The sequence below is a fragment of the Saccopteryx leptura genome, chromosome 2 (assembly GCF_036850995.1).
Source record: "Saccopteryx leptura isolate mSacLep1 chromosome 2, mSacLep1_pri_phased_curated, whole genome shotgun sequence".
NCBI lineage: Eukaryota > Metazoa > Chordata > Mammalia > Chiroptera > Emballonuridae > Saccopteryx > Saccopteryx leptura.
In genome coordinates, this window is record NC_089504.1 from 329990514 (window position 1) to 330007645 (window position 17132).

Genomic DNA, 17132 nt, shown 5'->3' on the forward strand with positions numbered 1-17132 from the left:
GTACCTGAATGAATTTTAGAATCTGGCTGGAGGCTGGAGTCCATGTCTGAGCCTTCTCCTTAATCTCATTATTCTCCTCAGAAAAGCTGCTCCCACCCCATTTGCAGACTTCACAGGAATTCTCTCAGCCTGCTTATACTACTGTTCAACATATGGTTTGAGCTCCTTCTGTTAGCACAGCTGTGTCCGGGCTCTGGGAGAGTCTCCAGGGGGCGTGGATACACACCAGAGTGGGTCTGTTGAGCAGGCGGAGTTGTGGGGGGGGGGGGGAGATACGTAAGCAGCTTCTGCATCCTGTTTCCACATCCCCGAAACATCTCATCTGGCAGTCACCACCGCTTCTCTTCCTGGGTGCTACCCTGAGCTGGCCCAGATGGAAAACTTATCTGCACCTTGGCTTGGATGGGCTTTCTTGGGCGCTCACCCACGGGAGTATAGGAGAGTTGGGAGCTCAGTGACTCCTAGACCCTCCAGCCTCACTCCTGGGGCCAGGTCCCCTTTGTCCCTTCCCTCCACTTCTGGAATCTTCAGTGAAGCTCCTCTGTCCCTTTCTTAGTGCTTTAACTAAGTATCACCTATCCTTGCTTTATTGATCTCTTTTTGATTTCTGACATTCTGAGCATCAGGAAGAACTTCTTCATGTACTAGACTAGTGAAAATCTGCTGTGTAGTTCTCAGCTATTGTAAAGTTATGTGGACAGTGTGCTTGCTGAAGCTGAAATAAATCCAAATGCATAGATAAATGTGCAAAACCGCAGAGTTCTCTAACTACACATTAATATCTTCACTGTGTTTATAAACAATAAAAAATGCATGTTCAAACTAATTATAAATGGGCTTGATTTTTTCATGAATAAAATTCTGAGGGACAGAAATATACATTAAACCCTCTCTAAAAATTTCAACATAAAGTATATAATGTCCAAATGTTTCTAATGGAGTTGCAATCATTTGTAAATTGTTCAATTCCCTGAGCAATTAGATATCCTGTTTTGTCACTGTCAGTTATTTAACTAGTTGCGCCCTGCTTCTCCCTGTGAAAAGAACCCAAGTAGACAAAACAAAAGTTCTCTATTCACTAGGATCAATGATGCATACATAATTTGGACATGTGTTGCTTTGAACAGAACTTGATTTCCTTGACTCTCAGATCTCTGAGTCAATGACTCCAGTTATTTATACTTGTCTAGGTCGTGACTCCTTTTGAGTGTCTGCTATGAATGTCGACTGTTTCTGGGGAACAGGCACATGCTCACATGAAAGCAATTTTGCATACAAGTTTTGGGAGCACCTGGTGTCTTGAAGTCCTCCAGGTCCCCAGTTGAGTCCAAAACATAAAGAAACAAAAGTCCCAAAGGCTACGGTGACTCAAGCTGACAGTTAATCACACTATCAGGATTCAAACTGAGATCTCCCAACCCTATGAATGTTCCAGGAGAGACAAACCTCGGATCATTTGCCCAAGTTCAATCCTGATTCTGCCGCCTATTGGCTGTGTAAAGTGTCAGTTACATCACCCCTCAGTGCTTTGGCTTCTTAATCTGAAGACGAGGATGATAAAAATAGAAACTTCCTCACTGCCTGTCACCCTGTTGGAGTTATAGTCATGTTTTCTATAATTGTTTACAAGTAAAGAAAGAGGCACTCAGGGAACCAGCCTGTTGTCCGAAGTCACCAAGCTGCTGCGTCTTGGGACACACCACCTTGCATCGCTGATTCTCCCCAGACTCTGTCTTCAAAGTTGTCGCCCACCAGGACCAGAGTAGGATCCCGGAGCTGCTCTCAGGGAACAGCCTTTTAAGTTCAATATAGCGGACCATCTCCATCCTGCAGAGGAAAGACCAGCAACAAGAGCAGAGAAAGGGGGGAAGTCAGCGTTTGTGGAAGGGCATCGAGGGACCCTGATAAAGAGAAGCCGACCTGGGAGAGGGAAGGGGCTGCTGCCCGGGGGAGGCCTGGCCTCTGGTCTCCACCCTCAGGACTGCAGAAACAGCCTGTGACAGCAGCAGGGGTGACAACACAGGCTGAGGGAGGCAACAGGGGCAGCCTGGATTGGCCGCGCTACAGAGGAGCTTGCTGGGAGCATCCAGCTACAGGAACCTGGAGCGGCCCTTGGCTGAGAATTCTGAAAATCCCCTCCCTCCCTGGAACTGTGGGCCGGGCTGTTGGAACACTTTCAGTTTTGTTTCTGCAAGAAACGAAACTCAACAGGAAGACTCCGGAGACCAGAACATGGAGGGAGCCTGCCAGGTGTGCAGGAACTGGTAAGGAATTGCTCCTCCAGCGGCGACCTGAGGCTGTCTAGTGAGAGGGCAGACAGAACCAGTCTGTTTCTGAACTGAGGAGAAAAGGGTTTGAGCATAAAATACCAGAGAGGGGCAGGCTGGGTCTGGTGGCCCCCTAGGGAAGGAAGGCTTTTAAGCTCCGTAGATCTCTGAGATAATGGGATGGTGAAAAGTGGTCAGCATTACCTGATGTCACTCAACCGCACGGCCTCTCCACCCCTTAAGATAGTCTAGACTTTCTGGGACAATCCTAAAGCCAAATAGCCAGGTTAATTCTCCCTGCTGAGCTACTCATAGTCCTAATTTGGGGTTCTGATCACATGGTCTGCACACCAGCCCGGGACCAAGCCCTGCTCACCTTGAGAAGGAGCTATGGAGCAGGTAAAGAAGACTGAGCAGAGGCCCAGGACCTCCCCCCAGCTCGGGGGACCTGGTGCATTGAAGAGCCTCACTCTCAAAGCTGCCTACGTTGGCAGGAACGAGGAGGGAACCTTCCTACAGAACTCTGCTCCAGCCAGACCCTCCTGGCTCTTGGGTGTCTGAATCAGATCAGCAGGAAGAGCTGAAGGGACAGGGCAAGGAGAGCAGAGAGGGAAAGGGGCCAGGAAGGGGCAGAGGAGCAAGATTAGAGGAAGGGAGAGTGAAGCAGACTTTGTGCCATCTGTCTGGGCAGCGCAGAACCGAAAGCTCATTCAGAAAAAGAGGAGTGAGGCTCTGGCTATGCTGGCACCTCCCACACGCCAGGGACTTGAGTGTACAACTCTCCTCAGCATTTGGGCCTCTAGGGGTAACACAGGCACAGAGTTTCCTTCCGCCCAAGCTACCACAAGCAAAACTGATTGAGGTAAAGGAGGCATTTCTTGGTGACGAGGAGTGTTAAGAAACACCCTGCCCAGGCACTGGGTCACTCAGAACCTTGTGCTCTTTGGGATCTCCAGGAAAGGACTCAGGGTCTCTCTGGGGATTTGCATAAGTGAGCCTGGAGGTAAGGGACAGGTGGATGGCCTCCCAGTCATGGAGGGGTATTTTTTGTTTTGTTTTGTGTGTTTTTTTGTTGTTTTGTTTTTTTTTCTGAAGTTGGAAATGGGGAGGCAGTCAGACAGACTCCCGCATGTGCCCGACAGGGATCCACCTGGCATGCCCACCCGGGGGTGATGCTCTGCCCATCTGGGGTGTTGCTCTGTTGCAACCAGGGCCATTCTAGTGCCTGAGGCAGAGGCCATGGAGCCATCCTCAGTGCCCGGGCCAACTTTGTTCCAATGGAGCCTTGGCTGTGGGAGGGGAAGAGAGAGACAGAGAGGAAGGAGATGGGGAGGGGTGGAGAAGCAGATGAGTGCTTCTCCTGTGTGCCCTGGCCGGGAATCGAACCTGGGACTCCTGCACGCCAGGCCGATGCTCTACCACTGAGCCAACCGGCCAGGGCCGTCATGGAGGTTTTGAAAGTGACATTGCTCCTGCAGCAAGTATGGGGGTGCCAGAGTTGGATTCTCAGTCGGCTGTGGGCCAGGCAGGGGAACAGTTGAAAACAAGACAAAATCTTTGAAATCTTTGAAGGAATTTGATATTAGTTATTTCATTTTTTAAAGCAGCTTTATCGAGATATAAGTGATATACACTGCACTTATGGTACATTTTTAAAGTGCACATTTGATGCATTTGACATATGCATGTGCCCCTGAACCCATCTCCACAGTCCTGATAATGAGCTTCCATCATCCTCAGAGCTTTTCTGGGCCTTTGTAACCACCCCTTCTAGCTCCTTTTCACTCAGCAGCACTAGGCCCAGGCAATATGAGAGATTTATAGAGTATTCTTACACTTAGTTCATGATTTGCATTGTTCCGATTTGGGACCAACATGGGAAAGGGGGACAAATGGCATCATAATCATAGTTTCTGTGCTTGCGGCCCTGACATTTCTTAGCCCAGCAGCCCTGGGAGTACAATATGGCTCCATGGGTTTTTTTGTTTGTTTGTTTGTTTTTAGATGTTATTTATTGATTTTTGGAGAGAGCGGGGAGAGAAAGAAAGAAAGGGGAGAAGCAGGAAGCATCTACTTGTAGTAGTTGCTTCCTGTATGTACCTTCATCAGGCAAGCCTGGGGATTTGAAGCAGCAACCTCAGCGTTCTAGGTCGACGCTTTATCCACTGTGTCGCCACAGGTCAGGCTGGCTCCATGTTTTATACCACGAGATAAGCCCGATTTCCTTTCCCCTTGATCTTGCAGCAAAAGAAGCGTGGCCACTGCCCACCTGGCCCTCCATGAGGCGCACTGCCTGCTGTTCCTAGCCCTCTGCCCAGAGTGCAACGAGCCTGTCTGTCAGGAGAAGATGGATGAGCACCGTAAGAACGGTCACCAGGAGGTGAGTCGGCTGAAGCCAGGAGAGAGGTGGCAGAGCTGGGTGGCGAGGCAGAGTGTGGTCCTTGCAGCAGCAAGTGGCTTAGCTGCCGTGGGTAAGACATTTTGCCCTGCGTCCCTTTGCCCCCATCTGTGAAGTGGACACGGTCGTTCTGTCTTCCTGATCCTAATCTGTGCTTACTCCTGGCTTTCCCATTCCCAGCCTTTTGCCTTCAGGCTTATGGGTTTGGCCAAGACAAGGGTGGTCCCTGTTTCAAGAAAGCCTGCACGTTCTCTTGAAATTTGTGAGCAGGGGAAGTAGGGAAGGAAAGCTGTAAAAAGCAGTCACAGCAAAGGTCAGTCCAAGGCTGACTTTTCTTTCCTGCTCATTCATGTCAATTCCTCCTGGGGCCCCTCATCTGTATTTCTGGAGATCTTCAAGTTCAGACATCCCTTTCAAGTCAACACTTCCCCCCAACACTTCCTGATTACAAGGCTGGTGCCACAGGGAGACTGAGGTAACCACACCTGATTCTGCCCCTGAGAACTCACAGACCCAAAGCTGCAGCACGTGAAGCACAGATAGATGTGGAGGAAGTTCCACAGATGCCAATGGGGCCAGCGTCTCTCTCGCTCTCTCTCTGTTCAGGTCGGGTGTGCAATGTGCCAGCAGACCGTGCAGAAGCACTTGCTGGAGTTCCATGAGGTGAGAATCAAGTGTGACTCATCTTTTACAGCCAAGCAGGCAATCTGGGAGGAGGGGGCTGGGAAGCAGGGGCCGAGGATAAAGACTTCCTTCCACATGACCTTTCTCCTCACCCAGGCAGGTTTGAGGAACTGGGGAGCACTGATTCAACACAGGGACACAGAGACTCCTGTTCCCCAGTTGCTGGTCAGAGGGGCTTTCCATGGTCCATGAACCCAGGAGAGCTCAGATTCCCTGAAGAGAGTCCCCCCACTCTGGCCCTTCCCATCTGCTTTCTTACTGGCTTCAATTTTCTAGGGAAATAAGCTCATATCCCCAACTGGGCTGCAGTCACTGCAGCCAGTGACTGTGCCCACACTGCCCGCCTCCCGCAGACCACGGAATGCCAGGAGCGCCCCACTGAGTGTAAGTTCTGTGAGGCCGCCGTGCGCCTCAGCAAACTGGAGATCCACGAGCACCACTGCGGCAGCCGGACAGAGCTCTGCCTGCACTGCGGCCAGCTCATCCTGCGGCACACACTGGCCCAGCACAGGGACGTATGTCAGAGTGAGCAGGCCCAGCTCCACAGAGGTGAGCAGTGCAGGCTGGGGTGGGGTCGGGGGGAGCTTCAAGGAAAGGGAGCCTCTCCTGGATGGGATGCAAGCAATGCAGGCATCAATAGGACCGATGACACGTGTGTATGACAAATGTGTAGGTCTCAAAATCATCTGGCTATTCAAGTTCTCTAGACCATGTCCTAGAGTGGACTCCTCATGTGTCTGGTGTGTTCTTCAAATGACTGTCACAGGAAGACCAAGAGGCAGATGCTGGGGTCTGGGAGTCACACTGATGGATGCTGAGGCAATGGGGACCCTGTAAGAAGGGAGGCCTCCAGGGAACCCCTGTAGCACAACCCTAGCCTGGCAGAGACCCACCTGCTTCCTCTTACCAGTGACAAACTCACGACCAGAATAAAGTAGGAACTTGCTAGAGGCAGAAATAAAATGGCTGGACTTTAACGCAACCCATACTGCTTCAATACAACTTCAGCAACACCACACACCTTCAACAAGAGAACAACATGATCAAGGAAATGTACAATAACAGTCTGATGTCAGAGCTCAGAAACTGCCGAAATGAAAGAGAGGCCAGATTGGACAGGACTGGCATCTGGGGTGACAGCTCCTTTCGTCTCCTTAGAAACCAGTCAGTTTCAGGAAAATGGCTCTTCATCAGGGTCCTGTGCTTTGCTGAGTGAACCTCTGTGGCCATAAAGGAAATGATGTGGGGGATTTGGCCCAGAGTTGCCTGTGTGTCCGATGACATTGGTCATGCAGGACAGGCAGGCAGGCCCGGGACAGTGACTACAGCCCATGTCCGAAGGTGTAGGACAGCTGGGCTAACTGTTGTCAAGGGCAATCATTTGTGGTGTTGTTTCTGTGTTTATTCAGGGAAGAGAATTCCAGCTCCTGAAAGCAATATCTGCTGTCATTATTGCAACCAGATGATCCCAAGAAATAAGTTTTTACACCATATGGTGAGTAGCAATTAGTCATTTTCTAAGGGCACCCATAGCTTGTCTATATTCCAAAAAGTAGAGTGGGAAAGGTAGAATCTGGGTCTGATGTTACATAGGATACTAGAGGGTCTCATTTTTCTTTTTGTTTTGCTCAAAAAGGGGTGCTGTGTGTAAGGTATTTTTCCCCACCGAGAAGGAAGGAAGGGGCAGGAGCCATGAAGTGTGGAATAATAAAAGACTTTACTGAGTACAGAGCGCTCCCGTCCCACGAGGTTCCCCAGCCCTGGGGACAGAGGCTAGGGAAGTCGCAAGGGGTGACCCACCTCAAAGATATTTAAAAGGTCCCTCGGGTGGTAGAGCTAATATGACATGGAGAAATCTCACTGGCTGACGGAGGTGTCACTCTTTTCCAAAGGGCTTCTGGAAAGTTTCTTTTGGTGCGCTTGGTTGTGGGTGGTCCTAGCCAAAATGCCCAGGTCTGGGTTCCCCACGTGACCATCCCCCATTATCCACTGACCTTACACTGTGAATTGCTTTAGGCTAACTTACCATACATAACTGATCTTTTGTGCCAGCTCTCAAGGAGCCTCCCTGACCAGTCTAGCTATCCGTGATCACCTCTGTTGTTTGTTTTGTTTTGTTTTGTTTTTTAATTGAGAGGAGGGGAAATAGAAGACAGACTCCCACATGTGCCCTGACCAAAATCAACCAGGCAACCCCTGTCTGGGGCTGATGCTCGATCAACTAAGCTATCCTAAGCTCCTTAGGCTGACACAGCACAACTGAGCCATTCTCAGCGCTTGGGGCCAAAGCTTGAACCAATCAAGTCACTGGTTGCAAAAGGGGAAGGGAGAGAGAAGGAGAAAGGGAAGAAAAGCAGATGGTAGCGTCTCATGTGTGCCCTGACGGGGTATTGAACCCAGGATTCCGCACACCAGGCCAATGCTCTATCTACTGAGCCACTAGCCAGGGCCACACCCATCATTTTTAATATACATCTTAAAAATAGTCATTTTCTTACTTAAAACAATGTCTTTATCATTCTCAAAATATTAACAATAATTCTTTGCTACCATCGTTTCTGGGCTTCCATTGACTGCTTGTTCACCATTGCTGCTGTTGCTTTTTCTTCTCTGTCCTCTGTCCTCCTTTAGACTGAGCAAATTGTCTGTCATTTCCTTCCTTCCTTCCTTCCTTCCTTCCTTCCTTCCTTCCTTCCTTCCTTCCTTCCCTCCCTCCCTCCCTCCCTTCTTCCTTCCTTCCTTCCTTCCTTCCTTCCTTCCTTCCTTCCTTCCTTCCTTCCTTCCTTCCTTTTCCTTCTTTCTTTCCTTTTCTCTCTTTCTTTCTATTTTCTCTCTTTTTTCTTTCTCTCTTTCTACTATTTTAGCAATTTTGCACGCTATTTTTATCATTTTTATAGTTATCTGTAACATTTTAACATGAATACTTGACTTAAAATCTAAAATTAATCATATTCTCTAGCCTCCTAACAAGCAATATATGGACTTGAGAATGTATTAACTCTGATGCTCTACTCTCACCCTTTACACAAACGCTGCTAGAATAATTGAGTTCTACCTTGTTTTCATACTATCCCTCTTTAGTCATCATTGTTGTTCTTGTGTTATACAAATTGCCTATTTATATATACTCACACATTTCCTTTTTTCTTTGCTCACATTCTTTTTGGAATCCCAAGCTTTCTTACTGGGGAAGATTTCTCTCTACCTGAAATACACTTCTCAGTAGTTCTTCCAGCAAGAAACTCTTAGTAGGAAATCTTTAGTTGCCTGCCTGAAAATATTTCTTTTTTTCCTGAATTCTTTAATGGTAGTTTAGCTGGATATCAAATAGTAAGTTAACAGTTCTCTTTTAGCATTTTGAAGATTATTCCACCATCTTTCATTTCAACCTCTGTGATTGCCACTGATAATCTTTTTTTTTTTTTTAATGTATTTTTCTGAAGCTGGAAACGGGGAGAGACAGTCAGACAGACTCCTTCATGCGCCCGACCGGGATCCACCCGGCATGCCCACCAGGGGCGATGCTCTGCCCACCAGGGGGCGATGCTCTGCCCCTCCTGGGCGTCGCTCTGCCGCGACCAGAGCCACTCTAGCGCCTGGGATAGAGGCCAAGGAGCCATCCCCAGCGCCCGGGCCATCTTTGCTCCAATGGAGCCTTGGCTGCGGGAGGGGAAGAGAGAGACAGAGAGGAAGGGGGGGGGGTGGAGAAGCAAATGGGCGCTTCTCCTATGTGCCCTGGAATCGAACCCGGGTCCCCCGCACGCCAGGCCGACGCTCTACCGCTGAGCCAACCGGCCAGGGCCGCCATTGATAATCTTTGTGTGTCATCTGCTTTCCATGTAATTGTCTCCTCTGTAGATAATCTTTTTCTTTGGTTGATTTCAAGACCCCTTTGCCTTTTGATCTTCTGTGATTTTACTGCAAGGTATTTAAGAGAGGATTTCTTTTTACATATACTGCTCAGAACAGTGTGCTCAAATGTATTTTTTTCTCTCTTACTCAATTTTTCTTCTGCCTGAATCTAAATATATGTCTTTAATCAGTTAAGGAAAAGTCTCAGCTCTAATCTCTTTGGGTCCCCAATATTCCTTAACTCTCCTATGTTCTCCCCACTCTTACTGTGGAACATAACAGATGTATATCAGGCCTTCTTATTCTAGCTTCATGTCTCTTAACCTTTCACATTTTCTATTTCTCCCTCCTATATTTTTTATTTCTAGTTCTATTTATCTCTCATGCAAATTTGCCTACTTTTTTTTTTGCGTTTTTAAGAGAGAGACAGAAAGGGAGAGAGATGAGAAGCATCAATTTGTAGTTCTGTCACTTTAGTTGTTCATTGATTGCTTCTCATACATGCCTTGAGCAGGGAGCTCACGCTGAGCCAGTGACCCCTTGTTCAAGCTAGTGATCTTGGGATCTTGTTGATGATCCCATACTCAAGCTTGCGACCACATACTCAAGCTGGTGAACCTGCACTCAAGCTGTTTTAACCCCACACTCATGCTGGCAATCTTGGGGTTTTGAACCTGGGACCTCAGCATCCTGGGTTGATGATCCACACTGCATCACCAATAGTCAGGCTTGCCTACTCTTTTTTTATAGGTTCTTATTCTTTTTTCTTGTTCTATTTATTTTTATTAATTTATTTTATAGTTTCTATCCAACGGTTCTATTATCTGAACTTCTTGGAAACTAATACTGCTATTACTCGTGTCAATGGCTCTTGCTCAAGTAGATTTCTTCCTTGTGTGTTTGTAAATTTGAACTGTGAGTTTCTTTTCTTTTTTTTTTTTTTTCTCTCTTTTTTTTTTTCTTTCTGAAGCTGGAAACGGGGAGAGACAGTCAGACAGACTCCGGCATGCGCCCGACCGGGATCCACCCGGCACGCCCACCAGGGGCGACGCTCTGCCCACCAGGGGGCGATGCTCTGCCCCTCCGGGGCGTCGCTCTGCCGCGACCAGAGCCACTCTAGCGCCTGGGGCAGAGGCCAAGGAGCCATCCCCAGCGCCCGGGCCATCTTTGCTCCAATGGAGCCTTGGCTGTGGGAGGGGAAGAGAGAGACAGAGAGGAAGGAGGGGGTGGGGTGGAGAAGCAAATGGGCGCTTCTCCTATGTGCCCTGGCTGGGAATCGAACCCGGGTCCCCCGCACGCCAGGCCAACACTCTACCGCTGAGCCAACCGGCCAGGGCTGAACTGTGAGTTTCTATTTGGTGAGACTCCAGCTGTGAGGATCCTGTATGACCTACTTTGAATTTATATACCTTGCAGTGGAATGTTTTGCTTGTTCCTGCCATACATTCCAACTTTTAGGTTAGTTATTCTGCTTGGGTATTCCCACGCCATGACACTAATGTAAATCTGAGCCCCCAAACACAAGAATGCCATGGACCTGTGACTCTGAGTTTTCAGGAGCATCAGTTTTTCTTCCCCAGATTCCAACTCAAGGTAGACACGCTTCCTTGCCACTTTTGTTTTTCAAATAACCAATTTCTTTCCTCTTCCCCTTCAATCTTCCCAGCTTTATGCAGGAATGGGGGAGTCTTACTCTCAATTCCCTCACCTTGTGCAGATGGAACTTATCTCTCATCTAAGCTCATTGTTACGGGACTGACCCCACATCTCCCTGTGCTTAACAGGTCAGGTCTTCATTCCTGGAACATGGGACAGACTTTCTTTCTTACAAAGACAGCTATCAACTTTAATGAGTGTTTGTCATATTTTATTCAGCCTTTTTAACTGTTCATGGTGGAAAGTTTTCAGGTTATCTAGTCTATTGTATTGTCCAACCATTAAAGCTAAAGTCATTCTTAAATTTGATATATTGCTCACAATTGCAGGATAAATGCCATACAACCCCAGAGTCTGCAAAATATTCTCCAATTGTGGAGCCAAGAATTTCTCCTCCATCCCTTCCAAGTCAGGCTGCTGAAGACCAAACTTCCACAAAAGAAAAAGATGTTCGTCCAAAGACAAAAAATATCAACAGCCTTCCTCTTCTTTATAAAAAGTCAACAAGGCAAGCACCAAGTAGCACAAATGGAACCATGGATCTGCCTTTGAAGTCTGAGCACAAGCCCTGGGTCACCTCCCCTGTCACAGACGAGGCAGCCTATGACATTCTGAGGAGGTGTCCTCAGTGTGATATCCTACTTCCCCTGCCGACCCTAAACCAGCATCAGGTACCCGGGCTCTGCTCTCTCCTTACCTGGCTGTAGCCCATCTGGACATGGTTTAGAGCAGGGGTAGTCAACCTTTTTATACCTACCGCCCACTTTTGTATCTCTGTTAGTAGTAAAAATTTCTAACCGCCCACCGGTTCCACAGTAATGGTGATTTATAAAGTAGGGAAGTAACTTTACTTTATAAAATTTATAAAACAGAGTTACAGCAAGTTAAAGCATATAATAATAATTACTTACCAAGGACTTTATGTCGGATTTTCGCTAAGTTTGGCAGAATAAATCTTTATAGAACTTACTATAGTTAAATTTATCTTTTTATTTATACTTTGGTTGCTCCACTACCGCCCACCATGAAAGCTGGAACACCCACTAATGGTCAGTAGGGACCAGTTTGACTATCGCTGGTTTAGAGAAACCAGAACCCGCAGATGTGTGCAGACGTTGCCACTGGAAAGGCCCTTCCCTATCTCCTTCTTCTCTGTGTGCCCAAATCCGCTCTCTCCTAGCACTTACCCCCTGGCTTATTTGTATGATCCCTCAGAGACTGGGCCACCTTGGAAGGCAGAGCCAGCTCTATCATCTCTGTGGCTCCAGTTCCCGGCCAGAGGCTGCCCGCAGCAAATGCTTTAAACAGTTGAGTAAATAAATGAAGTGGAGGGAATCCACTCTAGCTCCCTCCTGGTGTAAAAGGCACTGAAGGCCCCGGGGATTGGAGCTTTGGTCAAGATCCTAAGTCAGTTGGTATCTTGCATCCAGTAGTTTAGGTTTACCCCCAACAGATCAGGATTTGCAGCTTTAATATCCTGAGTTTTACCTCCTAGATTATTTTCTAGTAATAATTAGAATTAACATTAGAGGTAATTAACCATTATGTGCCAGTTACAACGCAAAGTTCTTTACAGATGGTTAATCTTCATTATACATAATAGGCAGGTATTTTATCTCTATTTTACAAATAAGGAAACTAGACAGAAAGGTCGAGTAGCTTCCCTAGGATCATATGATTAGAGACTGGGCGAAGCAAGCCTGGGGTTCATGTGTATATAATTCCAACGCTTATGCTCTTAAGCTCCAGACTGGATGCTTCACTTAAAAACAAAACAAAACAGAACCTTTATTATTATTATTTATGACATAATACCACACAAAGAAATATGCAGACAAAGCTAATCCTCCCCATTCCCGCCACACCTCCCAACCCCATGCCCTGAGATACCAATTTTCACAGCCTGGTGTACATCCTTTCCAAGCTTTACCTTTGCTTACACAAACCTGAACAAACTGATACGAGGTTTGAATTATTTCTTTCCCTCATGTATTATCTTTCTATACTTATTACATCATTTGCCTTTTTCACTTAATATGATGCACACTCCTTACAAAAAGGCAGACCTAAATCTTTGTTTTCTAACTTCTTTAAACATCTATATATAGATCTATATATAGATCATATGATTTTACAAAGATGGGTAAATTTTATACTTGCTGGAGGTGTTGTTAGTGCCATATTCTCTTTTTTAAAAAATTTCTAGTTACCGTGTACATTCAATGTTATTTTGTATTAGTCGCAGATGTACTGCATAGTGGTTAGACAATTATATACTTTACTAAGTGATCCCTCAATATTTCAAATACCCACCTGGCACCATACAGTTATCAACTATATTCCTTGTGCTCTATTTTATATCCCTGTATCTATTTTGTGACTACCAATTGGTGCTTCCTAATCCCTTCACCTTTTCCGCCCGATTCCCAGATGCTTTCCCTCTGGCACCCATCAGTCTGGTGTCTCTCTGTAGATATGAGTCAGCTTCTATTTTGTCTTTTCACTCGTTCTGCTCTTTAGAGTCCACATGTAAGTGAAATCACACAGTATTTTTCTTTATCTGTCTCACTTATTTCACTTAACATAATATTCTCTAGATCCATCCATGCTGTCACAAGTGGTAAAATTTTATTCTTTTTATGTCTGAGTAATATTCTGTTGCATATATGCACCACCTCTTTTTATCCACTCGTCTGTTGATGGGCACTTGGATCGCTTCCATATCTTGGCTATTGTAAATAACACTGCAATGAACATAGCAGTGTATATAGTCTTTCAAATTAATGTTTGGGTATGCTCAAATGTATACTCAGAAGCAGAATCACTGGACCATAAGGCATTTCCATTTTTTAAAAATTTATTCATTATAGAGAGGGAAGAGAGAGGGAAGAGAGAGAGAGAAAAGGGGGGAGGAGCAGGAAGCATCAACTCCCATATGTGCCTTGACCAGGCAAGCCCAGGGTTTTGAACTGGCAACCTCAGCGTTTCTGGGTTGACGCTTTATCCACTGCGCCACCACAGGTCAGGCAAGGCATTTCCATTTTTAGCTTTATTTAGGAACCTCCATTTTGTCTTCCATAGTGGCTGCACCAATCTGCATTCCCACCAATAGTGCATGAGCATTCCCTTTTTTCCACATCCTCACCAATGCATTGTTTGCTAATTTATTGATGAAAGCCATTCTAACAAGTATAAAGTAGTAACTCACTGTGGTTTTAACTCACATTTTGCTGATGATTAGTGACATTGAACATCTTTTCATATGTCTATTGGTCATCTGTATGTCCTCTTTGGAGAAGTGTCTATTCAGGTCCTCTGCCCATTTTTTAATTGGATTGGGTTTGGTTTGGTTTGGATTTTTTGATGTTGAATTGTACGAGTTATTTATGAATTTTGGATATTAACCCCTTATCAGATGTATCATTGACAAATATCTTCACCCATTCCGTAGGCTGTCTTTTCGTTTTATTGATGGTTTCATTGCTGTGAAAAACACTTTAATATGATGTAGTCACATTTGTTTACTTTTCTCTTTAGTTTCCCTTGCCTGAAGAGCTGTATCAGAAAAAATATTGCTAAGAGAAATGCCAGAGATTTTACTGCATATGTTTTCTTCCAAGAGTTTTACGGTTTTGAGTCTTACATTTAAATCTTCAATCCATTTGGAGTTTATTTTTTCATATGGCATAAGAAGGTGACTTATTTTGGGGATTTTTTGCATTTATCTTTCTAATTTTCTCAGCACCATTTATTCAATAGACTGTCTTTACCCCATTGTATGTTCTTGCTTCCTTTGTCATAGACTAACTGACCATATAAATGTAGACTTATTTCTGAGCTCTCTATTCTGATCCATTGATTGATGTGTCTGTTTTTAATGCCAGTACCATGTTGTTTTGATTACCATAGTTTTATGGTCTAGTTTAGTATCAGGTAGCATGAAACCTCTGACTTTATTCTTTTTTCTCTGGATGGCTGAGGCTATTTGTCATCTTTCATGGTTCCACATAAATTTTTGGATTATTTATTCTAGTTCTGTGAAAACTGCCATTGGCATTTTGATAGGAATTGTGTTGAATCTATAGAATGGTGTTAATTTTTCCTATCTATGAGCATGGTATATGCTTTCATATATTTGTATATTCAATTTCTTTCTTCAGTTTCTTTTTTTTTTCCAGAGACACAGAGAGAGTCAGAGAGAGGGATAGACAGGGACAGACAGACAGACAGAGAGATGAGAAGCATCAATCATTAGTTTTTTGTTGCGACACCTTAGTTCATTGATTGCTTTCTCATATGTGCCTTGACCGTGGGCCTTCAGCAGACTGAGTAACCCCTTGCTCAAGCCAGCGACCTTGGGTCCAAGCTAGTAAGCTTTTGCTCAAACCAGATGAGCCCACGCTCAAGCTGGCGACCTTGAGGTCTAGAACCTGGGTCCTCTGCATCCCAGTCCGATACTCTATCCACTGCGCCACCGCCTGGTCAGGCTCTTTCTTCAGTTTCTTATAATTTTTTGAGTACAAATCTTTTACCTACTTGGTTAAATTTATTTTAAGGTATTTTTTATGCAATTGTAAATGGGATTTTTTTCTTAGATTTCTTTTCTGATAGTTCATTATTGGTGTATAAAAATTCAACAAATTTCTGAATATTAATTTTGTATCTTGCTACTTTACTGAATTCACTAATCAGTTCTAATAGTTTTGTGATGAAATCCTTATGGTTCTCTATGTATAGTGTCATGTCATCTGAAAATAATGACAGTTTTACTTTTTTCTTTTCAATTTGGATTATTTCTTCTTCTTGTCTGACTGCTGTGGCTAGGACTTCCACTATTATGTTGAATACGAGCGGTGAAAGTAGACATCCCTGTTTTGTTCCTGATCTTAAAGGAAACACTTTTACTATTTCCTGGCTGAGTATGATGTTAGCTATATGTTAGACATATATGGCCTTTACTATGTATGTTGCGGTAATATCACATTCTCTTACCTCCCACAATTTGTTGTTTCCTTCCATGCTTTCCTTCATCATTCTATAATAAGGTTGCCAAATTTAGCAAATAAAATTATATTACTTGGGACAAAAGTAATTATAAAGTCATACCATGGGTCACATTTATACTAAAAATACTATTTGTTTCTCTGAAATTAACATTTAAATGTACATTCTATATTTTATCTGGTAACACAGATATAGATATATACCTGGCAATATAGATGTTTAACCTATATTTTATTGTAGGTATATAACCACATACAAACATATACTTTGGGAGTCTGATTATATATATTTCCTTGCATCTTAATGTTATGATTTAGCCATATCCAAGGACATCCCTCCAACTCAATAATGAATAATGTGGCTATTTTTAAAATTGACTTTAGAGAGAAAGGAAGGTAAAGAGAGAGAAAGAGAGAGAAACATTGATTTGTTGTTTTACTTATTGATGCATTCATTGGTTGATTCTTGTATGTTCCTGGATCAGGGATCAAACTACAATTTTGGCAATATCAGGACAATGCTCTGACCAACTGAGCTACTTGGCCAGGGCTGGCATTGTTGTTTTTTTCTTTTGGTTTTTTTGTTTGTTTGTTTTTGAATAGCTGCATAAAAGTCCCTGGTGTGGATGTTCTCTAATCTGTCCATCCACCCCACTAATGATGACAGGCTTCTAGTAAACACTGCCCCCAGCCACCCACAGGCTGCTCCTGGCTCACCGGGCACCATGCCTTTTCTTTGCCATCTGTAGTTCTGGGTCTGTGCTCTAGGAACTAAAGATAGCAATATCCAGAGATAGCCCAGGAAGTAGCATTTCCCACTTGAAACACTTCAAACTTTTTTATATTCTTTTCTTTAGGAGAAATGCTGGTGGTTAGCTTCATCAAAAGGAAAACAAGTGAGAAACTCCAGCTAGACTTGGAAAAGAAAAGGTACTCCAGATATAGAAGATTTTCTGGTCTCCCCACTTACTTTCTGTGGTAGCCTTTACCTGTGAAAGGAGGTGGGTTTTTTCCTTGCAGGGGTTTTCCGCCTATGGAAGAAAAGGTTTAGATTTTAACTATTTTCTTTCTTTTGAACAGAGATGTTGGTTTGCCCATGAGCTACAGATAAACCAGAAGAAAAAAGCCTCCCAGCCCTTCTGCCTGAGAATTCTGACCAAGCATCTGAACCCCATAGCCTAGATCCTGTGGGACCCAAACTGTCCATTTCACATTCCCACCAGCAATGTACGAGAGATCAGATTTCCCCACACTTTCTGGCCAGTGTTTGGA

General features: G+C 44.8%; 1 protein-coding gene across 2 annotated transcripts; it reads left to right on the plus strand.

The window, feature by feature from the left end:
* Nucleotides 1–2046: 2046 nt before the first annotated feature.
* Nucleotides 2047–17125, plus strand: XAF1 (XIAP associated factor 1). Of its 2 annotated transcripts, XR_010748879.1 has the most exons (9): nucleotides 2047–2264; nucleotides 4512–4647; nucleotides 5272–5328; nucleotides 5703–5898; nucleotides 6759–6844; nucleotides 11187–11528; nucleotides 12073–12164; nucleotides 16718–16790; nucleotides 16941–17125. XR_010748879.1 is itself a non-coding variant. In XM_066363393.1 (8 exons), the coding sequence occupies exons 1-7, from the start codon at nucleotides 2233–2235 to the stop codon at nucleotides 16772–16774; spliced, it is 906 nt and encodes a 301-aa protein (XP_066219490.1). In that variant the 5' UTR covers nucleotides 2050–2232; the 3' UTR covers nucleotides 16775–16790; nucleotides 16941–17125. The 2 variants fall into 2 exon arrangements, 1 of the variants encoding a protein (XP_066219490.1); XM_066363393.1 differs by lacking the exon at nucleotides 12073–12164 and having other exon boundaries at nucleotides 2050–2264.
* Nucleotides 17126–17132: the final 7 nt, after the last annotated feature.